At 43.0% G+C, this 27644-nt stretch overlaps 2 protein-coding genes across 2 annotated transcripts in view; one reads left to right on the forward strand and one right to left on the reverse strand.

Moving 5' to 3' along the window:
• The first annotated feature begins 1830 nt into the window (after nt 1-1830).
• RBMX2 (RNA binding motif protein X-linked 2) lies at nt 1831-16740 on the forward strand. Its single transcript, XM_006204013.3, has 6 exons — nt 1831-1907; nt 2103-2218; nt 3343-3394; nt 4887-5016; nt 6695-6872; nt 7327-16740. Exons 1-6 carry the CDS (start codon nt 1843-1845, stop codon nt 7827-7829), a joined length of 1044 nt encoding a protein of 347 aa, XP_006204075.1. The 5' UTR covers nt 1831-1842; the 3' UTR covers nt 7830-16740.
• Nucleotides 16741-18158: 1418 nt separating this feature from the next.
• Nucleotides 18159-27644, reverse strand: part of LOC102534001 (fibrous sheath-interacting protein 2-like) — a 66576-nt gene continuing 57090 nt past the window's right edge. Inside the window, exons 18-21 of the mRNA XM_072956352.1 lie at nt 26592-26638; nt 23280-23323; nt 20959-21025; nt 18159-18369 (exon numbers count right to left, since the gene is read on the reverse strand). Coding sequence (XP_072812453.1) covers nt 18227-18369; nt 20959-21025; nt 23280-23323; nt 26592-26638 — 301 coding nt within the window. The 3' untranslated portion in view covers nt 18159-18226. The remainder of the gene's footprint in view (nt 18370-20958; nt 21026-23279; nt 23324-26591; nt 26639-27644) is intronic.

The raw sequence follows: 27644 nt of genomic DNA on the forward strand, positions 1-27644 counted from the left end.
GTTCAGCCTTTCCTTGAATGTGGGAAGTGCCTTCAGTTTCCTTAGCATTGCCTACAGAACCTAGAAATGAGCTCTGCATACAATGGGTGCTAAATGAATGTTATTGGTGGAGAAAGGAGTAGAAGCTGGGAGAGCTGAAAATCTTCCCGGTTTGTCTGGGACATCTCCATGGGTGTGCTTCCAATTGGTAGGAATTGGTAGATAAGATGATGCCTAGAGATATCTATAAGTCTGAGTGAAAAGGGGATGGGATCCAGAGGACCCTCTGAATTTAATGTGAGAGGAGGACCAGGGTTTGTCATTCAAGGTGGCCATTATTTGGTTGGTCTCACTCCCCTCTTTGGCTTCAGCTTCCTTCTGAACTCTGATGACCGAGGCCCAGATATTGCTCCAATTCTCTCATTTCACAGTCGCCTAAAGAATCCAGCCAGATAATGCTGCACACTAGTTTACCACTTTGCAGTGATTATTTCAACCCTACAACTAAGCAACGCAAGGTTTCTAGGAGCAGATAAAACTTGTATGCAATCTGTCACTGTTTGGTTTTCATTGCCAAGGTAATCCTACAAAGTTAATGAATAGCTGGGTTGGAGTTGGGGAGGGGAATGGACACAGAATGAATGAAGAAACACTGTCCTTAGTGGGCAACCTCTGTTTTTCTTATTGGCAAGACACTTGGTACACGATGAACCACTGAGGGTACAGTTGTCCCTCATCATCAAGGTGCTTTTATGAAGTGCCTAGTTTCTGGGGCTCTGAGGTAGGCCTACATAGAGAACTACACAGCTCTGGACTTTCACTTTTAGATCACGCATGGTCTGAAACCAGATATTGATATGGACAGTGCAAAATGGATTCAAATCTTCAATATGGCTTAAATCACACATTATATGCCACCATCTCTTCTACAGGTTCCTGATTATTTCTGTAGTGAAACCTATCAAGCAAATATATCCTGTCTCCTCTATGATATTATTAGCTCCTTGAAGGCAGAGGACCCAAACTCCTGTCTACAGACTTGCTGTACAGGACAAATACAGATGCTCAGTAAAAATGGATAAATCAACCAGACCTGCTAGTTAGAGGCAGAGAACCTTTCAAGCGAATTAACTCCTCTGAATTTGTTTCTTTTTCTATAAAATGGGGATAGTTGTATCTATAGACTTTGTGGGGTTGTTGAGGATGGAGAGCCAATACATGTAAATTGCTTAGCACACAATCAAGCATTATCTGCAAGTGTTAGCTATGAATTTAACAATATCAATTTCTACCTCCTGCTTAAGTAGGAGAGACTATGGAAAAGGGGTAGCATCTTTCACACATACCTGGGTATTCAATTCAACCTATGGAGGCACACTGGTCAGTTGCCTATGCATCGGGATTTGCGAGACAAAAAAGATTTACCGTCTCACATATCTTCTTCACTTTCCTGCCATAACTCCTGAACAGGGATGCTCTTATCGGGGTGTGCGCATGAGCAATTGGCTGGGAGGGAAGGCCAGAGTGGGGATTTGCACTGGGAGAGAAGGCTGGGACTCAAATCGCGGTATCAGGCAGCTTTTTCGGTCTTAATTCAGCAGGCATTTATAGCTAACCCAATCAATACCAGGCGTCGTTCGGGAGCTGGTAGTCCTGTAACAGACCAGGCTCGCACTCTTGCCCTATTTCACAGACAGAGGAAGCGAGAGACTAGAGAAAAACTCTCCAGAAGAGCAAGTCCTAATCAAACGATGAAAGCCGCTTCCCGAGCAAGTGCGCAGCGCCCCGCCCCCGCACGGCCGAGCTCTTCCGGCGCACGCAAGCTCTGCAGAGACCAATGGGCGCGCGGCATCGGGGCCGCGCATGCGTCATGCAGCCTCTTCTGGAAGTCGCTTCCTAGGTGCCGAGCGCGAACCCGCGGAGATGAAGTAAGGCCTCAGGTTCTGTCTGAGCAAATGGGGACAGGCAGCTCGGGGTGGCCCACCGGGGCGAGGGTGGTTGAGCATCTGCGGGGCCAAGGGGCGGGAGTGGTGCGGAGACTAGGAAATTAGTCCCCCAGTTTTGTTCTCCTTTACCTCAGGCCAGGCCGTGCTTACTTGTCCGCTTTTCCGCCTCCTCTGCAGCCCTTTAACTAAAGTGAAGTTGATCAACGAGTTGAATGAACGTGAGGTCCAGCTGGGGGTGGCAGAGAAAGTGTCTTGGCACTCCGAGTACAAGGACAGCGCCTGGATATTCCTGGGTAAGGCCCGCATCTTTCTTCCGTAGGGCTCCTCATTCTCTCCTGGCCCGCTTCCTAACATTTCAGCATTCCCGCCTTTCATTCTTCCCGACGTTCACCACCCTCTTTCATTTCCTTCCGCTGTCTGCCTGTAAATCCGTTTTCCATATCTCTTTTCTCCCCCATTTCTAGTTTTCTCTCTGCCAAATCAGTGCTCATGATGGGTACTGTCTGACGGTCACTGCTAAGAATCGTGCCACTTGATTTCTCAGAGACCGTTATTATCATTACCTCCTTCCCCTAATATACAGGGAAGGAAGCTGAGGTGCAGAGAAGTTAATGGGTTTCTTTCAGGTCACATAGCCAGTAAGTGAATCAGCAAGAACTATGGGACTCTAGAACTTATAGTCTTAGCCACTATCCCGTATTACTGCCAACTCCCTCTCCCACTCATTCCCCTTTTCTCAGAATTTATTTTCCAAATCCAGATAGCTCCTTCCTTCTGTCCATGGCCGTATCACCATCCCTGTATTCACTTCGTCTCACATCTAGTAATTTGACAGTTTATTCGAAGAGGTTATTGCACTAGACATTGTGCTAAGCACTTTATATCCTTGTTTTATTCTGTGAGGTGAGTACTGATACTCCTATTTTAAAAATGAGGAAGGAAACATTTGCAGGGGAATTTATTTCCTATGAAATGCTTAACAATGAATTTATTTCCTATGAAATGCTTAACAATTGATTTTATAATCCTTAGTCTGTGTGAGGTGGGGCTAATATCTGCATATTTAAACTAATTTTAGATCTTAGCTGTGAATCTGTGGAGAAAGAGAAGACAATTTCAAGATTGTTTGTGGAAGCTGGGTATTATCTGCTTTGTCCATAAGATTTTGAGTGTGAGGAGGCTTAGTTTGGTTAGGGGTGACCCCGACCTTTCCACTCAAAGTTACTCACTCCTTTTTTCTGTACTACTGCTACATCTTATATGTGCTTCTGTCATTGAATCAGACCATGAGTTCTTTGAGGGCAAACCCTATGGCTTACTCTTCTTCATGCCCCCAGCCCCTGGCCTAGTACATGCATGGTACATAGTAGACATATGGTAAATGTTTGCTGAACTGAGATTTCTTTTTCTCTTCTAGGAGGGCTTCCTTATGAACTGACTGAAGGGGACATCATTTGTGTGTTCTCACAGTAAGTCCCCTTTCATTTCCTACCTTCTGGCTCATTAGAGTAGTTTGCTTCCAGAATGCATTTTGTGGCATCCCAAAAGCCACTTATTTGAATTCTGGGCTGACAAACCTCCCTGCATCGGGAGGGCTGAAGCTTTTGTTCTAGTCTAGATCAGTCCCAGGACATTGTTCTGGAACTCTCCTAATGTGGAAAATCCAAGAAGTTGGATGAATTAGGAGGCTGCCTTGGGGATTCTGGCCTGTTTTTATTTATTTATTTATTTATTTTTATTATTATTATTTTTTTTTACTGAGGCCTACACTGAAACAGACTGGAATTCATTTCTAGTGTTTTCTGTTAAGTAAGATGCTAGATTTCAGGCCAAGGTGTCTATATATATATGGTCATGTTCTAACTTGTCCGTCAATTACAATTTTGGTTTTATGACTGTATTTTTAAATTTATGAAGCTTTAACTTTTTGGAATTAATCTTTTTATGAAGAATAATGTAGGATTTGTTCTATTTTCCATTTAATTAATTTCTGCTTTTATTTTTATTAACTCCCATCTGCTTTCCTTAGATTTGCTTTCTCTTATATTCATTCTTTCCTTTTTAACAATAAAATTCTTTAAGGTTACAAATTTTCCTGAGTGTGGTTTTAGCCATAACCTGTACGTTTTGGTATATGTTCTCATTTTTGTTATTTTATAAATTGTCTGCCATTGATTTTTTTAAAAAATTTTTGTTTCACTTTCTCTTTTGTCCAGTTGTTGCCTTTAGTAGGTTTCAAGTTCCAGTTAGTAGGGTATTTTTTGTTTTATTATTTCCAGCTGTATAACACTGTGATTGGAGAACATGGTGTGTGCTAGTTTTGGAGATTATTAACGTTTACTTTGAGACCTAGTCTACAGTCAGTTTTAACACGTTTCATGGATTCTTGAGAAGAAATTGTCATATTTTTGTAAGATCAAATGTATCTATATACCTACTAGTCTGTTGTGAATATTTGTTAACAATATAATTGCTATATTATTAATTATGTTTATTTGTATTTATATTGTATAATTTTATATTAATTTCTCTGACCTATTTTCTCAATATTATATGTTATAAACTTAAAATGGTATGTTAAAATCTCATAACTTTCACTATTAGTTTCTCTCTATTTTAATTAAATTTTTTTATTTGTTCATTTATGTATAAAATTTCATGACATACCTTTGTTATGTATTAGGACCTTTTTCAGTGTAAAAGAGCCCTCTTAGTCACATTTAAATGTTTTTTTTCTGTTGTTGGCCTTGAATTCATCTTTGATCTTTATAGTATCACCCATGTTTTAATTGGCTGATCTTCATGTATCCTTGTCTAACTTTATTTTTAACCTTTCTATGTTAACTTGTTCTAGATGTGTCTCCTGTACAGACCATGTAATTTGAATTTTGTTTTGTTATCCAAGCTGAAAGTTTTTACATTTTAAATCAATAGTGTCTTACTCTTTTGTAAAATAAATAGATATGGGGAGATTGTTAACATTAATCTGGTACGAGACAAGAAAACTGGGAAATCCAAAGGATTCTGTTTCCTCTGCTATGAAGACCAGAGGAGCACAATTCTGGCTGTTGACAATTTTAATGGGATCAAGGTGAGTATGCTTACTAAGCAGGATGTGGCTGGACTTTTCCTGTGTGTCGGGGTTCGGTTTCATTTCCTACCTGATAGCCAAAGGCTCAAGGGCAGCTGGGGGTGTTGTGAAGGTTGCAGAGGTGTGGGGACATACTGACCAGAAAATGATCCCACGAAATAATTCCACTGGCTCATGACCCCACCAGCACTCATTCCTTTTCCCCATCTCTTAGCAAACCATCTCCTCAAGAGCATAGGTACCATGCCCTCTGCACCCAACCAGGCCTCTGTTTCCCACCTTTCCCTCCTCACACTCCACTCTCATCTCTGATATAGCAGAGAACAAAGAGACTAGCAAAGACTGCTCTACCATGCTGTCCCATGTCAGGGGGTTTGGGGCTTCATGGTTTCATGACTGAGGATATAGCCATGGATGTCTGTCATAAATCTCCACCGACTTAGCAATACTGGGACTTGGAAATTCTCTAGTTAAAATCTGATGACAAATTCTACACAAGCAACTCATTCTGAAGTTTTCTTCTTTGTTCCCTCTCACCTCCGTCCTTGTAAGTGAGACATTGGGCTAAGAGAAGGGGATGGGGCAAGTGAGGCTTATCTGTGCTCCACATGGTCCCTCTGCTCGTTTAGGAAAAGCCCTGCAGTTGAATGAGTATTGTCACAGGTTGGGGGGTGACTCTTGACGTGGAGAGTTTGTCTCTGGTTGCACCAGTATGGAACAGCTAGAGATTATAGGACAGGGTGGAACAAGGTTCTAGGCTTAGTTTTTAAGAAAGTCAGCCATGAAAGGGAGTCACCATAAAAGGAAGGTTTTCAAAAATGTTTTGAAATGGGGAATAGGATAGATAACAAAAGGTGCTCAGGCATAAAGGTAGGAATAACAACCTACCCTTGGATGGAACAGTGAAAGCCAGACTCTTCACATTTCGGATGACTTTGCCTCCAGAATAAGTATATATGTGTCTGAATGTTTTTATTTTAAATGAGGGGTTAATTTTTGATTCTTCACCTGGTGAGTTGTGATTTGCAGCAAACGTATCAGTGTGAGGCAGCTGTTCCAGTATGGTTGAGGGTAGAGCACGATTTGAGGGCTTCAGACAAAAGAAAGTCTTTTCTAGGTTCTTCCCCTCTCCCAACTGTTGGTCTGCCTTGGCCTCATCCTAATTGCTGTGTTGAGAAAGCAGCTGTAGCATTGAGCTCCATTTCAGGAATTCCTTCTAGCTGCCAGGCTTTTTCATGGTGTGTTTCACTGTAAATTAATGTTACAGATTGAGGATAATTCACTGTTTGTGCATCTAAATTCTTAACAGTTTTCCGTGCTGCTTGGGCTGTGGGGCAGTAATTCCCAGCCTTTTTTTTTTTTTCGCTTCATGGCGCGTGTAGAACATGAAGGTATTTGTATGGAACATGGGGGTGCACTGATGAGACTGCCTAGTGACGCTTCCCCGGGGGCTCCAGCTGCCCCAAGCCCCACCTGGCTGCCCTGGGGCCTGAGTGAATTAATGTGTAGGTACATGTGCTGTGACACACCTGTTAGGCAGGTCTGCTTTTGAGATTTTCCAAAAAGTAGAATTAGCAGGAGGGTAATGGGTATGGTTCAAACAATGGCTTTGTGCAGCTGAGTTCAGATAGTTTGATAGAAGGGCTGTCTTTGCTGAAGCATTGCCTGTCTGTCTTAGATCAAAGGAAGAACTATCCGGGTGGATCATGTGTCTAACTATCGGGCTCCTAAGGATTCAGAAGAAATGGATGATGTGACCAGACAGCTCCAGGAGAGGGGCTGTGGGGCTCACACCCCCTCACAGAGTTCATCTGAGGGCTCTGAAGATGACAAACCCACAAAAAAACACAAAAAAGGTAAAGCGTTAAGACCTAAGAGAAGATTCTGGGTTGTCTTAGTGTTTGCTCTTCCTAGCATTCACTGTGAGTTGGTAATCAGTTCTTAAGTCTGAAGGTGGGGCATGTGGGAACCTTACTTTAATTGGGAAAGGAGAGGTATCAGCAGAAGACTAAGAGCATTAGGGCTGAATTCTGTCCCCTAAAATTTGTATGTTGAAATCCTAACCCCCGAGTACCTTAGAATGTGGCTGTATTTGGAGGTAGGGTCTCTAAAGAGGTAATTAAGGGTAGGATTTGCCTTATACAGCAACTTGACATATCAAGGGTAACAGACATCCATCCTGGCTTCTCAGAGGCACTTTCCTGGAAGTAAGAGACTGCTTCACGCTGCTGCCAAGGAGGCTTTCCTTTTGCATATCCTCCATCTCTTCGATCTCCCTTGTCTTATTGTTGTGCTCCTCTTTTCCTCCAGACAAAAAGGGAAAAAAGAAAAGAAAGAAAGACAAAGAGAAGACTGACCAGGAGGTACAGGCAGAGCAGCCAGCCTCCTCTTCATCACCCAGAAGCAAGACGATAAAGGAAAAGGATGACCCTGGCTCTAAAAAGCACAGCAGCAAGAAATCGGAGAGGGTTCCAAAGTCAGAGTCCAGGGAGGTGCGGAAGCCCCACCTCAGCTCCCCTGAGGTCAGGACAAGCTGCTCTGGCAGAGCAGAGGACCGGGAGAGGGAGCTAAGGAAGGAGAAGCCCAAGCATGAGCACAAGTCATCCAGCAGGAGGGAAGAAAGAGAAGAAAAGAACAGGGATAGAGACAGAGGTCGAAGCTCAGATGCACATTCTAGCCGGCATGACGGGCGTTCTGAGGGGCGTAGTCACAGAAGTAAAAGTAGGAGCAGAGATAAGTCCCACAGGCATAAGAGGGCCCGGCACTCCCGGGACCGGGAGTCCTCTAATCCCAGTGACCGCAGGCATCACTGAAGCCACAGCCTGTTCAGCTGCTTGGTACAATTGGACATGAACTGTGTTTTTAAAATGCAGTGAAATTCAGTTATGTTTTTACTATTTCTATATGTAACATCTCTGAGGCTGAATTCTTTCTATCCCTTGAGTATTAGAATCATTGGGAGAGCTGTGGTTTTAACAGCTAAATGTCCTGGATTTTTCAGCAAAACCCATTGTCCCTGGGAACATGCTTGGTGCTTTTGGTACTTACCAGAGTATGTATCCTAAATTTGGGTTCATAAATATGGTCCTTGAATTTGTGACCTCAGTTTATGATGAAATGGCTAGGAAAGGGGAAATATCAGGCAATTCTAGTATTCCAGTCTTTCTGCTAGATGTTTAGAACCCTTGCAGTGACCTTTCCAGTTGGCAGGTATAACCATAGAGTAGAGAAATGTGGCTTAACTAGGTTCATACTGCTTGGTGTAAATGTGATCAGGATTCTTAACATCAGCCTGCTCCCTCCCCACCTCCCCTGCCCACCCCCTTTCTTTGAAATGTAAGAAATGATAGACATCTTTTTTTTTCCTTTTTCCTTTTTTTTTTTTGGTTGATATGTCTCCACATCCTTTCCTTACAACATATTTATCTATTTATTTTATTGAGGTGAAATTCACATAACATAAAATTAGCCATTTTAAAGGAAACAGTTCAGTGGCATTTGGTACATTCACAGTTATAAAACCACCATCCCTATCTAATTCCAAAACATTTTCATCATCCCAAAATGAAACCCTGTACCCATTAAGCAGCCACTCCCCATTCCCTCCTCCTTGTCCCTGGCAGCCACCAATCTGCTTTCTGTTCCTATAGATTTATGCATTCTGGATATTTCATCCAAGTGGAATCATACAACATGTGGCCTTCTGCGCCTGGTGCCTTTCACTTACTATAATGTTTTTGAGGTTCATCTCCATTGTAGCGTGTATCAGTACTTTTTTCCTTTTTATAGATAGTGTTTCATTGTATGGTTATTTCATATTTTGTTTATCCATTCCTCAGTGGATGGACATGTGGGTTATTTCCACCTTTTGGCTAGCCAGCTCCCTTTTCATGTTCCAGACATACCACGCTGCTTTTGGGCTTAGTTTGCTTTTTGAGTAGCTGTTCTTACTGAGATGGGAACACTTTGTCAGCTCCGTTGCATATCTCTCTGGTCTGCTTGGTAGTTCTTTTTTTTTTTTAACATTTTTTATTGATTTATAACTATTTTACAATGTTGTGTCAAATTCCAGTGTTCAGCACACTTTTTCAGTCATTCATGGACATATACACACTCATTGTCACATTTTTTTCTCTGTGATTTATCATAACATTTTGTGTAAATTTCCCTGTGCTATACAGTGTAATCTTGTTTATCTATTCTACAATTTTGAAATCCCAGTCTATCCCTTCCCACCCTCCACCCCCCTGGCAACCACAAGTCTGTATTCTCTGTCTATGAGTCTATTTCTGTCCTGTATTTATGCTTTGTTTTTGTTTGTTTTTGTTTTTGTTTCTTAGATTCCACATATGAGCGATCTCATATGGTATTTTTCTTTCTCTTTCTGGCTTACTTCACTTAGAATGACATTCTCCAGGAACATCCATGTTTCTGCAAATGGCATTATGTTGTTGGTTTTTATGGCTGAGTAGTATTCCATTGTATAAATATACCACATCTTCTTTATCCAGTCACCTGTTGATGGACATTTAGGTTGTTTCCATGTCTTGGCTATTGTAAATAGTGCTGCTATGAACATTGGGGTGCAGGTGTCATCCTGAAGTAGAGAATTTTTACAAATGAAGCCGACAAAGGCTTGATCTCCAGAATATATAAGCAGCTCATACAACTCAATAAGAAAAAAATAAACAGCGCAATCCAAAAATGGGCAGAAGACCTAAACAAGCAATTCTCCAAGGAAGACATACAAATGATCAAAAGGCACATGAAAAAATGCTCAATATCACTAATTATCAGGGAAATGCAAATCAAAACTACAATGAGGTATCACCTCACACCAGTCAGAATGGCCGTCATTCAAAAATCCACAAATGACAAATGCTGGAGAGGCTGTGGAGAAAGGGGAACCCTCCTATACTGCTGGTGGGAATGCAGTTTGGTGCAGCCACTATGGAAAACAGTGTGGAGATTCCTCAAAAGACTAGGAATAGACTTACCGTATGACCCAGGAATCCCACTCCTGGGCTTGTATCTTTTTCATTTGGAGAGAAATCCCTTATGAGTTTGATAGGAGCTAGTTCACAGGCCAACCCTTAATATGCCTGCTGAATTATTAAAATTGAATTTCTGACCCTGCAAAACAGAGAACTTTAATAATGAATGCACTAAGTTAGATTACCTGCTGTGTTAGTATGGGTCCTAGATTAGATGTGCAAGAGATTTTGGTGGGATAGTGCCCATGAAGGAAAATGGAGCAGGAGCTGGAGGAGTCTGGCAAAGCTGTCAGACTATGATATAGGTCTAACTTCTGGAGAAGAAAGGAAAAGAAAGAAGGAAGTTGGATAGGAAAAGTCTTAGATTGCTGTGGAGTTCTCAGAACATTTCAGCAAGACCGATGATGAGTGCTTGAACCAAAGTCACCTGTCAGAGGAGTCTAATAGATGAGCCTTGGTAGCAGGAATCCTTGCTGTTGGGCCTCCATCAGCCGTTGTGGCCACTCTGCTTATGTGTCCATCATGCCAGTTGTGTGGTCACCACTGACAAAGGCCCCTGCACCTGGCTAAGTCATTGTATCTGCTTCGTGGTTTAGTGCCTCTTCCATGGTGGATGCTCTCTGATGGGTGTTAACATGTGATGCAGAAATCTTCACACTTTTGCTGGCTCCCTCATGTCAGTCCATAGCCTTTGCACCAGACCTCCTTATCTCTGATCTTCCAGCCTTTTCCTTCCAGGCTCCCAACTGGACAGCCAGGCTGTTGGCCACTGTCCAGGAGTCTGTATATTTTCAGTAAACATTTCCCTTCAGGCCACTTCTTCCATACCAAGTTGAGTGCACTGCTTGCTGTTCCATCTCTGAACGTATCTGCTAAAATACAGAGACCACTCGTCTTCGTTTTGTGCTTACATACTGAGCTGCTGACCCATTTGTAAATCCAGCTCATGCTCTTTCCTCCTCTTCCAGCTGGTCATATAGGAACCCTCATATGGCCATAGGTGCAGAGATACCATAGGGGCTGCTACTCCACATCTTTCAAGTTTTTAGTAGTGGCACATCTACTCCATCTCCCTGGGATATAATATTTATGATTTATGTATCAATTAGGGTTTTATCAGAGAAAGATTTACATACATGTCTGTATCTACATATGCCATATATATATATAGCAAATAATTGGCTTATAGAGTTGTTGGGGTTGGTTAGGCAAGCCTGAAATTCATAGGGGAGGCCCCGGCAAGCTCGGAACTCTTGGGCAGTACCTGATACTGCAGTCCACAGGCAGAATTTCTTCAGGGAAATGTTTTGCTCTTAAGGCCTTCAACTGATTGGATGAGGCCCACCCAGATAATGGAGGATAGCCTCCTTAAAATCCACTGATGATAGATGTTAACCATATCTACAAAATACCTTCACAGCAACACCTAGATTAGTGTTTAATTGACTAATTGGGTCAAGTCGACACGGGAAAGGAACCACCACAATTTACTCTTGTCCTTGGTGAGGTGGGGGAAGTTTCAGAGGTTTCCACTTGGCTTTCCTCACTGTGACAGCTCCTACCCTACAAGCCAAGGACCCACGTGAAGAGTCACTCCCAACTACCAGTTCAATTCCAGTTACACACTTGAGGACTAGGAAATGAACACTGGGTAGGTCTGCAGGTCCACTGTGAGTCCTCTTAGCCAGGACTTCAGTTATTACTTGGCCCCGGAAGCCCCGTGGGTGGTGGTAATGTGTCAGGTCTCTAGGTATCAATGTCAGCTTTGATCTTGAGTCCAGTATTCCTCAGACATCTGGCTTTTCTTTCCCCTATATACATACACCCAGGTAAGTGGCTGTAGGTCCATCTGGGGGAAGTACTAGGGGAATCATATATTTGCCATTGTCCATCCTAGGGGCCCCACTACCTCTTCCAGTTCTGAAAATGGGTAGACATCTGGAAATTGAGCAAGGAATTAGGACTTTTTATTGGGGAAACCTCCCGCAACCCTCCTGTTCCTCCACTCTTGTCTTTTTCAACTTGTGGATCTTGAGCGATCCCCTTATTGGCCCTCTGTATTGCTCCTAGGGACACTGTGGTTCATTTGCCATGTCCACAGCTCCCTGGGGGAAAGTCCCTTGGCTGCCCTTCAGACCTTCTTCACTTTGGTATCTGTGGCCTCCTAGCTTCTGGTGGATAAGCACCTCTACCTGTGTCTGTTACTCTGGGGCCCCAGCTCTGTGATGGTCTCTTACTGCCACCCTCAGCCTGCAGAGGAGGCCTCCTCTGAACCTAGTGATGGTGGTGCCCCTCTCACCAGTGCCTTCCTGATGGCCTCAGTGAATGGAATGTCTCCTGGGCCCTCCTGTGGAACACTACCCTCTGGTGGGGTTTTCGACCTCACGTAATCTCTCCACTCCAGCATGCCTACTTCCCTCGGCCTTTTCATTCTTTCCTCTGGCCTTTGCCAGGATAGCTCAGATATTTCTACTTTGTCTAGTGGTGGCCATCACTTTTTCCAGGCCTCTAAGAGCCATGTTAGTTAGTAGAGACTTCTCATCCCCTGTGGTCCTGGACAGGGGGTTGAATCCTGTATCCTGAGAAAGTGCTCCCCAATCTGAATTCTGGCTTTTGTGGCCCTCTGGAAACAGCACCCTTGAAAGCCAAACCCAGTGTTTCCTACGCTCCTGTTGGTAACTGCCAGTCAGTTCTTGCAACTCTTTGGGGGTGTACTCTCTCCTTTATTAGCCCCAGCCCTTCCTCAGCGAGCTAATGCTGAAATTTAATACTAGTTATCAGTTTGATAACCAGGAGAGGGGTTGGACACAGCTCAGAGTGGGGACACCGATTAATTGGTGTGGGGAGCACCCACTGTAGCATCTTCCAGCACAGGGGAAGTGCTAGCTCTTATTCTGGAAGAGTGGCCCCCGCCCTCTGCAAACTGAGGGCTGGGTGGGGGTGTCTGCAGAGCCAACACCTTCAGAGATGTCTGGCCAGATGTTCCTACCCCATGTCTCAGGGTCCCAGGATTTTCCAACCATATGAAGTCACGTGGCCCTGACTGCAAAGCAGACCTGGATCATATTAAACACTGAGTATTTAATCTCCCTGTAGTTCTGCCACTTGCATGGCCTCTTTGTTGCTCCGCTGTGTTCACTCCTCCACTGCAGGAACTAAGGGCCTCTTTGGAAGCTCGGTGGAGGTCCTCTGGCTCTCACACTTAGTATGAGCTATTTATTAACTGTTACCCATTTCTCATTACCGTGCTGCAGGGCATCAGTACAACCTAACCATATCCAGGCACTTCCACTGTCTGTTCTTATTCCTGCTCCCCCTAGAGTTTTCAAAAGTCTGAATCACCACATTTGCAAGACCCTTCTGTCAGTTTTCCCAGGTCATCTCCAGAGAAATCTGTAGCAGTTGGACACACCATGCCTGGGACTGTCCATGCCTCACGTCCCCCTCAGGACAGTGTCCATTTTGCCCACTAAATGGTGACTAAAGCTGTCCCAGAGCCCATCTCACACAGGCTGTTCTCTTGGACCATCACTGGCACCCTTTGTGATAGTTTGAGTTCCCTGAGAAGCAGGTGCCAAGATAGGATTAGACATATAAGAGATCTATTAGCGTAAATGCCTGTGAGGGAAAATGAGGAGGAGTCAGGGAGAGCTGTCGGACTAGATGCAGGTCTAACGCCAGTGGAGGAGAGAGAAGGAAAGAGGAGTGGGTAGGCAAATGCTTAGACTATGTGGTGCAGTTTTAAAAACATTTTGCAAAGCAAATGTCTTTCAGGAGAGGCAGTCCACCACAGGCCCTGAGCATCCCTGCACATTCTTGGTGAGAGTCTTTAAAGCAGAGCTTATCTGTCTCTTGATACTGAGCTGTTTGTGTAGGGCATGGTGACCACAGTGTGACTACCATTTAATATCTTGCTTCCCAGGGGAGGAGCACTGGTTTGTTTACTCATTGCTCAAAAAATCCCAGGCCCTTGACCCTGGGTTCCTTAGCTGTGATGCAATCCACTGCATAGGCAGCATCCATCTGAGCCCATTGCACTCCCTGTGGGACTTGGGGACAGGGCAACTGGCAAAACTCTGCTGATACTCATGCTGTTTGCTGTATTGTATTAAACTGTCTTGTTCTCCCCGTTGAGTCTCACTGTCTACTTTCTGCATCTGTGAAATAGTGTCAGGTCCACTTGCTATCCTTCATGAGTGTGGGCTTCTTCCCCAGCAGCATCCCTGACTCAAAAGTCACCTGTTTGGGGAAGTCCTGTGTCTTGCAGGAATGACCTGTCTTAATATCTCTGCTACACTTTGTCATTGGCTGAGAGCAGACCATGGGAAGTTTGGCTTTGGTGAAGATGCAATGATAGTGGAAAATAAGGCAGTGTTGTATTTCAGGAGCTCAGTGGCTGCGGCTGTCAGTCACTCATGCTCCCTGCAGTTAGAGAACTGAGAGGCCCAAATACACCCTGCACTGTGCCCCTCCTGAAACAGCCAGCCAGCCACTGGTTTTCGTTCATCTTTGATAACAGTGATGTTTACTTGTTCCTTTCGTGGGTTTGCCTCACAGAAGGCAGTTGGAATTCATTGGTGAGCAAATTCCCAGTGACCTCAAAGCTCAACAGCCAGTGAATGAAGAGTTCATTAAGAATACTTTATAGTTCTGGGCATATCAGTATTTCTTTTATGTGGCCCAAGTAACACCCCAGTCTGTCTGTCTCTTTTTGCTTCCTCTAACCTGTTGGAGCATGTACCTGATAAGGATCTGTCCTGGCAGTTTCTGGACTCATTGAATCCTAAATTGGAAGTAACCCTTATCTGGACATGTTCTGTAAACATGTTTTGAAGCTTTTTGAAAGGAATAACCTGGTCGTTGTCTCAATGGCATTCTACTGAAGTGTAAAGTGCTCCACACTGTGCCCTTAGGACCAAAGAATAAAGTCAAACATTTCCTGATGTCTTTTACCTGGAAATATAAACGTAGAAGACATAATTTGGGTGTGATTATTTGCACTGAAAGGATTTAACCTAGCATCCTTCCTTTACTAAATAGGTAGCCCCTGATTTCTGCAAGTGTTACTGCAAACTGCACCATAAATCAGTAAGAGGAGGTCATCTTTTTCAGTAGGAAATAATTATATTTGCAATAAGCATTTGGCAATTTGTAAACTAAGTATACCCAACTGCATGTCATCAAAGATACATTGGTCCCTAGATGAATCATTAAAAATACTGAAATTATGTGCCAAGTCCTATAAAGGGGCAAAAGCATATGACACATTTTAATTAAGTTATTCTAAAGTTTATGGCTGTCACCCAGCTATACAGCTATTGTAATTGGATATTTAATCTAAGGCCAATATATTGTCTATAATGAGCATCAGTCAAAAATTTGGTTACCACTTGCCAGCTTGGAAGGTAGAAGAGTACTCTGGGGATGGCTGAAGATGACCTACTGTCTTTAAAGAAGCAGTTTAAGAAAGTCTGAACTAATGCTTTCTTTTTTCTCATGCCTCATAAGAAGCTAAGGCATTTGATATCGTTCCATTTACCACAGGTTAGGGTTGTAATTGGCTTAATAATTGTTGGTGATGATTGTGATGTTTCTTCAAGAGAGAGGGACTTATTAGCAGCTAACAACAGCAAAAACCCTTCATGATTATTAATTTAAATCTCTAAGTCCTTTGGATTTTTATTAGTATACCATATGATTGCCAAATCCTATTTGTGTGCTGATTTTACTTATTTTATATGTGCATTTCTGTGTTTATATTGTCACTACCCTTGTCATTTCCAGTGGCTGTACAGCATTCTTTCCTGATAATACACCATACCAATCCCTCACTTGAATTGTTTTGATTTTTCTTCATAATTAATAGTACTACTATGAACAGTTTTATACAGTCTACAATTTTTTTCATTTTATATTTTTCCCTTGGACCACATTCCCCAAAGTGGAATTACCAGGTCCAAAAGTGCAGCTAGAACCATAGCCTGTCTTACTTATTGTTAGTGCTTTTCAGAAAGATCAAATTTGTGGTACTATCAGCACTGTAGAGTTGAAGTGTAATTATTTCCGTACATTCTGGGCAACACTGGATTTTATGATTTTATCCCCTTTTTCTTCTCTGAAAGGTATATTGTGATACCTTCAGGTTATTCTAATTTGAATTTTCTTTCATTGCAAGTGAGGCTGTGTATTTTAGTGCTTTCATCTTTTTCTTTAAGTGGTTCCATCTTCAAGGACTGTAGAGACCAGCTCATACATTCTTAATGTATTTTGGCTGGCAGGCTTTGAACAGCTATGGTAGGCACCTTTCCTCCCTGGTATTCATTCACCTTTTGATATTTAGTTCACTAGACAAAAAAGCATTTTTTAAAATGAGGACTAATTTTATTTGAAGCTAGAAATGCAACCACAGAAACAGACCCAAGCAGTGACATCAGGAAATAGTAGCTGTTGAATACCATGTTCCCATTCTCTCTCTCCTTCATTCTCATCTCCCTCCCTCTCTCTTTTATGCCTTTTTGAGGGAGGCTATTCACTTAGACTTCTTTCTAAAGTCATACAATAATACACTGTCATCCATAGACTGTCTGGGGAAGGATACTTGATCCAGTGATAGTAGAGAACGCTTCTGGAGAGGAGAGGGGAAGAGCCTTACTTTTCACTGTACCTTTTGTCACTTTTCAGTTCTGAACTAGAGTTGTATTACTTTTTAATAAAAACAAATTAAAGCCCATATATGTAAGATGAGTGTTTGTCATTATTATGGACCTTTAAAAAATAACTTCAAATTTATGCTGCTGCATGTGATGAACTTCAATATGTGAGGGCAGAAATGAGTAGACGAAGGCAGCCAATTTGGGTAGATGTGATATTTGGGCAGAACTGCCTGCCATTCTATTTACTAGAGTTCAGTTAACATAACATTTATGGACTACAGGCACTGCATAAAGGAAATTTACTGGCCTAGAACCATTTCACTGGGGCATTTTGGATAAGACAGAGACCTTCCACTGACCTAAATTCCTGGATAAAGTTGGAGTATGAGGATGACTGAGTGGTTGTCTTCATGTTTACTTAGTGGATAGAGGAAGGCTGGACTGCTGGTTTCAGTACCAGAGTGGTTGTTTCCATCCCACGGAAGCAGTTTCTAGCCAAGCACTATTTGAGGCCAGCTGGCAGGTGCAGGTTCTGATTTGCTTTTTGTGACTCGTTTACTTCGGTGTTCTTGATGGGGCCTCTCCTTTCTCCATCAGTTGAGTTTTGGGAAGTGCAGGGGCACAGGTATCACTAGAAAGCATGAGCCCCCTGCCCCCTACGTTGCTGGTTCACGTTATCTTAAAGGGGCCAAGAGGATGCCTAGAGGCTTCAAAGCCCCTCTGAGGAGTCAGATCTCTGTATCTCTTTGCCACCCAATGTGTTTGGGGATAGGCTTTGGAAATGAACTTTCAGGGAACCCTTTGACCTAATCTGAATTGGCTAGTGTCCCTGAGGCCGTGTAGTAATTAGACTTGCACTGTCCATTAAGGGAACCACTAGCCACATGTGGCTATTTAAATTGAAATAAAGCGAAAACTTGAGGTCCTCAATCATACTAGTGACAACAGCCACATGGGGCTGGTGCCTACCGTACCAGACTGAGCATGTATAGACTATTTCCGTCATCATGCAACACCCTATGGGACAGTGCTGAACTAAGTCGTTCAGGTATGGCAGCACTGCTTGCAGCTGTGCGACCCAAGCTGAAAGCCTTCCTGGCACTTTCCAGGCCTGTCTACTCCTGTCCTTTTGAGGATTGCCTCAATCCCAGTTCCTCCAGGAAACTTATCCTGATCACTCCAGCTCACAGCAATGGCTCCCTTCTTTGAACCCCTAGAGCACCCAAAATATGTGATGACACGCTGTTTTACTGGTGTCACACTTTTGCTTCTAAGTTAGTCTTACCTTCCCAGCAGGGCTGCAGGGCCCTCAAGAGCAGAGTTTAAAGCCCACACTGCCTGCCAGATGCATCTGTATGTGAGGCGTGGCTTCTCTTTTCATTCCACAATGCTTATCAGAAGCATTTATCAAACCCTCCTTTTCTCCAGCTGCCTTTTTGTACTTCCTTAGCTCTGATTTTCAGTATTTATGAGAACCACTATGTAGGACACAATGTCATGCTTCAGAAAACATTTATTTTTTGAGGAAGGCCAGCATGCTTATTGATGTCAGGTGTCGCAGCCTCAGCTTCTGTCTTGGTGAGGGGGTGAGGGTGAGGAAGATTTAGGAACATTGGCATTAGATCTTGAGAACATTTTGGATAGAGCAGACGATAACTTCCTCATCATTTCAGACCCCTGCTTGGAAGTGCTGGGCTTATCAGAGTCTGTGAACAAACCAAAAGAGAAATATGGTCATCTTTTGGGCTTTTCAACTGAGGCTATCAGGCTAGGGGATTGATAATTTAAGATTCAGAAAGAAGCATTTATATAATAGCTTTTGGTTTTTAAGGTGCCTTCACAAGCAGTCTTTATTATGCTCCTTCTGATACCCCTGGGAAGGAAGCAGGAGGAATTCAGTGAGGTTAGACACCTCGTCTAAGGTAACATGAGTAGAAAGTGACCAGATTTGCACTGGGGTCCAGTCTTTCTGATATCCAGGCCAGCTCTGCACTCCCTGCACCCAGATGCTTCCTGAGCCAGCTCAGCAGTGCCTTGCCTCCCTCCTGCTGGCAGACAGCTGTCCAAAAAGCCTGATGAGCTAAACACAAGGCAAGGTAACTTTCAACTCTCAACAGTATGGGTATGCATTTCAGATGTCCAGGCAAAAGCAGTAGTGCATTAAAAAAGGCTATCATTTCTCCCTGACTGGGTAAATTTTCAGTTGACTGACCTCAAGTGATCTGTTTGTGTGAGCTGTAAAGGACTTGTGTGGCCAATAAGAGTCTCTGTTTGGACTCATTTTTCTGTACCACTTGTTTTGTGCAAAAGGCTCTTAAAACATATCATAGTTTATGTCAACAAAATGATGGTTGTATCTGGAAGGACAGAAATGAGCATTTATCTGTGTTGGTGATGCATTGTGACAGGATGTCATGAAAGGCACAGGGATATAAAGTAAAAGATGAAGTTCTCCTTATAACTCTTGCGGTTACCTAGTTTTTATCTTCTCTAGCAGTATAACCTTGGGAATCTCAACGATCTATGATTAAAACTCAGGTAGCAGATAGCAAATTTACCCACAAATAAGGGGAAAATAGTTTAGCTTTTCAGATTAATAATGCAGTACTGGAAATGTGCTGGTAGTTTAAACAAACTAAGAACAACCTAGAAATTAATAAAGAAAAAGTCAAAATCTGCAGAGGCAAAGATAAAGGCTTGAATGGAAAGATCTTGTCTGAAAAAAGCAAGACAAAGACTCAGTTACAGAACTGAGACATGTACTTACTGCAAGGCCATATTCTGAAAAATAAAGCTTTGGTTTTGCAATTTGCAGATCCTGTTAAAAAGGCAGATGCCCGGACACGATCTGAGATACTGACTGTGCAGGTCTGGGGAAGGGCCAGGATTATGCAAATAAGCTTCCTGGGTGATCGTGGTTCAAGCAGTCTCTGAATGACACTTTGGGACACTGCCCCTGATTTGTAGTCACTAACAGAGTCTGCATAATGTTCAAGATTGGCACTGTATAGATTAACAGCACACACAAAGCTCATCCCTAGGGGCACAATGAAGCCTTTAGCTAACAAGTTGTACTCCTTTCAAAGCAAAACTGCTGAAAAGAGAAATCAAGTAGTAGATGTGGCATTCACAGTGTACTGGAAGTAGGAGTTAGATATCATGTCAAAATGAAGCCAGGTTGGTGAAACCAGCTCTCCTTCCAGATACCCTGATGCTGCTTTGATCAGCTTGTGGGCAGCACAGTGGGGTTCACATGGTTGGCACTGGTCACCCTGGAGAGAGAGACATGCCTGGGGCATTTGTGGCCAAGATGAATGGGCCACAATACATGCAGAGTGCTACAGAATAACACTTCACACCATGAACTGATTCGGATCCCCAATAAAATCATATTTGTAAAAAATACACTGTAAATTGTAATGGGCGTGTGTTGGGCCATAAGTGCCCCTTTTCTTGTGGGTTTTCATAAACAGGCATCATTGTAATTCTAATAAATTATCCTCTGTGGGGCTTTTTACTATTTTGAGCATCTCACCCCAAGGTGAGCTATTAGTGCATTTCTTCCTCCAGCAGCCCTTATGAGAGTTAAAATGTTATCTGAACTTATACCTGCTGCCCGAGTGAGTTCCTATAATGTGCAGAATGCAGGGTTGGGAAATGTCCCTGCCAAACTAAAGGCACAGAAGAATGTGATTTTACTATCTGACTGGACACATTAGTTGGCAACCTAGATGGGATCTTTTTTCTACTTGCTGCTGAACTCTGCAGGTTGTCCTTGGTCACTGCCCAATTCTGAGATGCAATTCTGAGATGTAGCCCTGAGTGGCAGGAAGAAAGAATGTGGGATGAAAGCCACAAGACCTGTGAGGTTTGAGCCCTGGCTCAGCCACTTGCTGGCTGTGCAACCTCACGCAGGTCATTTGCCTCCATTTTCTCCTCTGTAAGGCACTTCAAGACGCGCAGAGGGAGCACAGTATGATAAGCTATTTCGCTTTAGTGACTGTTGTCAATACAATGGAGATGATGCTCCACACGGTGGATGTGAGAAAAACACTTAGTACAATGCCTGGTACCTGTCACCCCGTTGCTGTGAGGTTCAAGTCAGAGAACTGCATACTAATCTGCAAACTGTAATCTTTATACATAGTAAGTAATCTTATTTCAACCCCATATTGGTGGTGGGTGGGGTGCTGCAAGGCAGGAGCCACACACTGTAAGGGGGTGAATGATCAGAACTCCTATAAACAAAATGACATAATTGGGAGCTTTATTATAAAATGATACATATGTTTTACCTGGAGTGCTGTCATTTGAAGCATATAGGCTGGCCAGGGCACTTTCGCGTTGGTAGAGAGTGACAAACTGCTGAGATAAAGGTGAAATATTAGCTTCACTTCTGCCTTCTGTTGGGCAGTGAACACTACAAACACCCAGAAACTCTCAAGGGATGGAGCACAACCACTGTGACATTGTACACAGTAATCTCAGTGCTCTGCAGTCTCAGAATTATTTTCTGGGACCTTGGCTGTTTCCAGGCGTGACTTCTCATCATTCTTGCTAATTACGACACCCACGATTGGCCCCAGACTTGGACAAGGGCTTCCCCTGTAGGATAATTTCAAGGGCTTAAGCGTCACAAAAAATGTCAGTCAATCTGCCCCCTCCCTTGTGGAGCTTGGAATAAAGCAAACATATTAGATTCTTCTCTGAGCAAAGATAATGATAGTGGAGGTCTTAAGGGGAGAAGGAGGAAAGGGGAGGTCCATTTTAATAACCCGATCTCCTTTTAAATAATTCTTAACAGTTGTGAGGTCCAGAGCAAGACTGGGGTGGAGTGGGGTTGCTGGAGGCCGGAGGTGGTGGGGCAGAGATAGTGGCTCACTTGCTGGCTGTGCTCTGTGGACCCTCATCACCTCCTGGAATGCAGGAGCAGCATGATCCCAGAAGGGCACAAAATAGGCTGGTCGGGGGGTGGCTGGGCTGCAGGGTAGCCACTCCATGGTGGTGGCAGTTAACAAGGAAGTGGCAAATCAATGAAGTAAGGCCTGAATCCATGTGAGATGAGAGAAGCAAGTTTCATGTTAATGGGGTGGAGGGCAGAGCATTGTTAAAGTTCTGGATTCGAGGCAGTTTATGGATTAAGACATTGCAAAACAGGATACTTAAAGGGATAAACTGGGACGGGGACAATCTGAAGAACTGGTTTTCAATGCTGGCTGCACAACAGAACAATCTGGGGAAATATTAAAAATAGGCATGCTTGGGCCCCACCCCAATAGAACAGGAATCCCTGAGGATGGGGCAAGTATTGGTCTCTTTTCTAAGTTGCCCAGGTGCCTCTAAGGTGCAGCTGGGCTGAGAATTCCTTATCTAAAGGAAGGAGAAGGGGCAGATGCGACTAAATGGCCTCATAGGAGTACGTTAAGCCAATGGTCCACAACATGGGCTGTACGATACAATCACCTGGGCAGCTTTTAGAACTCCCAGGGCCCAGGCTGCAACACAGACCAACTGAATCAGAATCTCTGGGGGCCGAATCTGGGCATCAGTTGTATTTAAAGTTTGCCAGATGATTCCAATAGGCAGCCAGGGTTGAGAACCTCTGCTCTTTGCAGTGATTCCCAAATAGGGCCACACACCAGATTCATGGCGAGAGGGGCTGGGGAACTCCTGACGCAGAGACTAAATTTGGCTCTGATACCTAAGTCTGTTCTTTCGACAAACGTGTGTTGGGCATCTACTTAATTTCAGTCTTGTGTTAGGTGCTGGGCCTACATCTATGAACAATACAAAGCCCTTGGCATCATGGAGCTAATTTCAAGTGAATACATAGTCTACTGGATGGTGAGGGCAAGAATATCTGTCTGCTTCGTTTACTGCTAAATCTCCACCGCCTGGCACATAGGCACCTGATTAGTAATTGTTGAATGAATGAATGATTAAATGGTGACCTAAGTGCTATGAAGAAAAATAAAGTGGGATAAGGGGGCACAGTGTGTGTGCGTGCGTGTGTGTGTGTGTGTGTGTGTGTGTTTACTCATGCTGGAGGGGGGTTAAAGTGAACCAAGAGGAAGCAAAGGTGATCCAAAATAGAGAGGAGGATCTTGGAGGATGTGTAGCCTCAGCCATCATTGAAGACTTCCTAAGAGGGCCTCAGGGGAAGGGAATTTCCTGGGATCACACTAAGGAGATGGCCAGATTTTTGCAAAGTGGCCTGCCTGTAAAGGGTACCTTGCAAAGTAGTTAGAATCAGCATGCATTTCCCTCAAGAAATGCCCCTTCCTCTTCAAAGCATCTGTTCCCTCACTGCCCCCACCAGGCACTTCACGTGGGTCTACCCGGTGGTGCACTGTGACTCACTCCTGTTCAGCTTTTCTCCAGAGGCTACAGGAACTGAGCTACTGAATGCAACTGTCCTATGGGCTTAACTCTGTGTGCTTCCACAAGGACAGTGACTTAAATCAGGGGTTGGCCCCCGCTGGGAGAGATGTAGGTGTGGGAAGGCGTGAACAGGGCAGTGCTTCTTGACGCCCCTCAAAGCACACCACATAGGCCATCACTTATTTCTATCAGGGTTCCAGTGGCTCGCGATGAGGGGCCAGTGAAAAATATTTACCTCAGTACTGCTTAAATTATCCGGATCTGGACATTCAAAACTTTCTGTGATCAAAACACAATGTTGGAAAATAGTTATTTCTGAGACATGTACATATTTTGGTACAAAAATAATCTCAATGATTTCATCAGAGAATCACAGAAATTAGGGAAACAAAAAAGCTGAAAGAGATGAGAGCCACTAATTCTGGGCACAGGTTCTGGCTCTACTCAGAAACTGGACAAGACGGAGTGCGATGCAGTGGAAGGACACTGGCTGGAACATCATCTCTAAAATAAGAAATTAGGCTGTGGTTGATTTCTAAGGAATACAGCTCTCTGGTTTTAGATAGTTTAAAAAAAAAGTTAAATGAGGCAGCCAGCTAACGGAATGCTAGATAGGAAGGTGCTGGTCTCAGGAAAGAGTTACTTTCTGTGAAAATCAGGAGAGTGTGGAGGCACCCCCTGAGTTCCAGGAGACCTCCGAGACTGAATTTGGCCTAAGGGGGCAGAAGTGATACCAAGAAAGAAGTTTCAAAAAGACCCACAGTTAGGGAGGCATCTGGTAGTAAAAAGAGCACTGGACTTGTTTGGAGTCAGAAAAATTGAGTTTGAGCCTTAGTTTTCACTATTTAGAGAGCACAGTGAACACTGGCAAGTTACTTTATAACTTCTGTTTCTCATAGTACAATGGGGATATGACTAGTTTCTCACAAGAGGACCAAATGAAATCATGTGTATGCATTTGATATGCATTTTATACATATATAATCACAAAGGACCAAGATGAGATGACTCTCTAGATTATCCTTTGGGCCAAGAGTTCTAGAAAAAAAAAACAGTAAAAGCTCACTTACCTTGAACATGGGGGAGATACCATTAGTTGAATTTTCTGATGAAACTAGTTAACTAGAATATCCCCTATATTTTATTATCAGTCGCTAGTTGTTCTAAAGTGTCTGAATATACTTTCCTCCCTTAGGAAGTCTTGTACACTGCACATATTTAAACTGATATTTTTTAATGGTAGTACTGGGGATTGAACCTAGGACCTCATGCATGCTAAGCATGCACTCTATAATTGAGCTATACCCACTCCCCACAAAAAAACTGATTTTTTTTGATGATTGGGGCCATTTGTGTTTATTAGGGCCATCATTCTAAATATCCATTTTTAAGTGTCTAGGCTAAATGCATAGCAACCCTTCTGGATACATCTAGGATGTTGTTTTGATGAAGAGGGCACAAAAAAATTCCAGATATTTGCGAGTTCCAGCTAATCAGAATCAAGTTGAGATTACTGGCTACTCTGTGAAATGAAGAATTTATATCACCAGCCCTGACCTCCCCACTGAATTCTAGACTTAACTATTCAACTGCTTATATGATCTCTCCATTCAAATGTCTCAGTCTCACACAGTGCAAACAGAATTCCTGTCCCGACTCCCTTCCCTGCCTTTTTCTCTGAATTTTTCCTGTCTCAGCAAATGGGACCATAAGACACTGGGTTGCTCAAGCCAAAATTGTGGTAATTATCTTTATTTGTCTATTTTTTCTCACATCCAACATCCAGTCTATCAGCAGGTCCTGCTGACTTTACCTTCAAGATATATTCTGAATCTGTTCACTTCTTACCATCTTCACTGCTGCCCTCCTAGTCCAAGCCACAATTATTCTTCGCTGGATTATTATGAAAACCTTCTAACAGGTCTCCCTGCTTTAATCCTATCTTTACTCAATTAATTCACCAAACAGTGCTCAGGAGAAAATTAAAGTAGGGAAGGAGGACAGGGAGTGCTGGGGTGGCATTGGGGGTCACATTTTTAAAGAGGGTGCTCAAGAAGGCTTGACTTAGAAGATGATATTTGAGCAACGACCTGAAGAAGGCGAGGAGAGAGCTATGCAGATACCTGGGAAAATGTTTGAGGCAGTGCAGGAAGTACAAAAACCCCAAGATAGGAAAATACCTGGCATGTCTGAGCATTCATGTGGCTGGAGTGGAGTGATTAAGAGGGATCATAAGGAGAGGTGGGCAGAGAGGTCATGGGAAGGGAGAGTGGTATCCCGACCATGAAGAGCCTTGTAAGCCATTGTAAGGACCCTGGCTTTTACCCTGGGTGAGACGGAAGTACTCATTCCTACCTAGAACTATTGTGTTTGCTACCCACCCCCCATTAGAATGAGGGTGAGGACTCTGTCTCTCTTATTCACAGCTGTATCTTCAGAGTTTAGAAGTGTCCAGCACAAAGAAAGTGCTCTGTGAATCTCTGGTGAATGTGAATGAATGAACAAATGAACTGGGCAGGTGCAATATTACCAAAGGATATAGGAACTAAGTGTGACTCAGTGCCATGAAGTTGAAGAAAACAATGGCAGTACATTCAGGTTTAGGAGACTTGGGATCTACATTCTGACTCTGTGTGACCTTGGATAAGTCACTTCCCTACCCTGAACCTCAGTCTCTTCATCTCTAAAATGAGGTTATAATAGCTTTTTTCTATCTCTAACAGCCTATGATCCCATAATACAGGAAACACATCAGTGATATATCATCCTCTGACTGACCTATTTATGGAATTCTGGCAAACCTACCTCCAGTCTATGGTTCATCTTTTAATGAATATTATTTCCAGTCCCAAGTCAAGAGGCTAGCTTTCTTGAGTAACTTCTTGAGTGGGTGCAGGCTTGAAATAATCAAAGCCAACTCCAGCTCTGTGGTTTGAGTTCCAAGGCCATCTTTGCAATAAACGTGATACTCCTACCTCTAGGCCAGTACTGTGATTGTTAGAACCACACTGACCCTTTGAGGTTTAAAAGAATAGAGGAACAAAACTCAACTCATGTTTTAATGAGTCAGTTCTAACAGAGACAAAAAATAAAGTGGGGTCCACCCTAGCCAGGATTTAATATAAGCAAATAAATTTAGGTTTAATATTTAGCTTTAAAAGCTTTTAAATATATTTTACCAGGGCTAAGCTAGTTATACAAAGCAGATACTCAAAGAGATGATTAATCCTAGTAGCATGGGCTCTAGTCCACATATAGATGTGATAAACCCTTAATTGATGGATATTACAGCAACATGGTACCTGTAAACTCATAATATCACACCATATACTATAAATTAATGAAATCCTATTAGTGTTTCAGAAAAAGCAAACTTGTTGGCTCATGTTAACTAGTTAACTGACTCAATACTCCCCCAAAATAGATCAACCTACTGGAAAACTCAGTATTAACTTCAGGTTTGATAATAGGAAAATTCATCAATGCAATGAACAAAGTCTCTTTTTAAATACTATCTAATTTAAATTAAGAAAAAAATCAATCAAACCTTCTGTTATTTTGGCACTTGGATCTGAAGGACGCTCATCATCATTACTAAAAAAAGATAAAAGACGTTTCATTTTCTTTATATTTTATATAAAAGAATACTAGTTAAAGAACAATCTGTCAAAGTCATTACTCATATAGATGCAAACATGAAATGGTATATCTCTGAGTTCTTAAATCAAATAAAAATGACTGCCACATTGAGTTTACTTAGTTTTATATGTTCCCCCTTCTCTCATGCAACGATTAATTGAGATTTGCTTGCATTACTAATGATGTATGTTAAAACAATCATGAGAGGAGACAGGGCCAGGGGTGGGCCAGGAGTAAATGTCCTAAAATGGCATCAGGTCAAAAGGAAATCTTAATTTCATAGTGCCAGGTGGAAAAGAATATAGTTACAACCAGGTGGATTTTTCTCCTTATACCTTGTTTCTCCCATGATACAATGTGCTACTGTTCCCAGTTTGTGAGTACTCTTATAAACATAAGAACAGTTTTAGACACATTTTGGCTATTCTAGAAAAAGTGCTAATCAGACTTCAAGTCTGCATTGTACTTTGTCCCTCCCTGTCCTCTACAGATATTGTCCAGCCTTTCTCTTATGGTCTTCTCCAACTTGCATGGTCTTATTTAAATCTTATCCATCCTTTAAGGCCCAACTCAAATTCCACTGCTTTTGAGAATTCTTCCCTGAATGCTCCAACTTACACCACCCCCTCCATTCTGGGGAGTCTTCAGACAGTGCCACACTGTTGAGCATTGAGGCACATACTGGAACTAAGTGGGAACCCCTTTGGGCAGGCCATTAGTGTGGGCACTATTGACTCAGGGCCTGTCTCCCAGGTTCGAGAACCTAACACATTAAAGACTTAATCGAATTATGCTAACCAGATCACTATTCTAGAAAGCAGGTCCCAGGAGAAGGAAGTAGAAACCAGATAAACAGGAATGGGAGAGAAGATGGGAAGGGGAGGCCCAGGAAGTAACCACAGAGGGGAGCTAGGGAGGGAGTGAGGGGAGGTTGAAGGGCTAAACACTGGCTTCCTCACAG

The sequence above is a fragment of the Vicugna pacos genome, chromosome X (assembly GCF_048564905.1).
Source record: "Vicugna pacos chromosome X, VicPac4, whole genome shotgun sequence".
NCBI lineage: Eukaryota > Metazoa > Chordata > Mammalia > Artiodactyla > Camelidae > Vicugna > Vicugna pacos.

What these genes read in the sequence shown, in the direction of transcription:
- RBMX2 (XM_006204013.3), top strand. Translation starts at nt 1,843, where the DNA reads ATGCGTCATGCAGCCTCTTCTGGAAGTCGCTTCCTAGGTGCCGAGCGC. An exon ending in CAGCGCCTGGATATTCCTGG is followed by an intron (nt 2,219 to 3,342) that starts GTAAGGCCCGCA and finishes TTTCTCTTCTAG; the next exon opens with GAGGGCTTCCTTATGAACTG. An exon ending in CACAAAAAAACACAAAAAAG is followed by an intron (nt 6,873 to 7,326) that starts GTAAAGCGTTAA and finishes CTTTTCCTCCAG; the next exon opens with ACAAAAAGGGAAAAAAGAAA.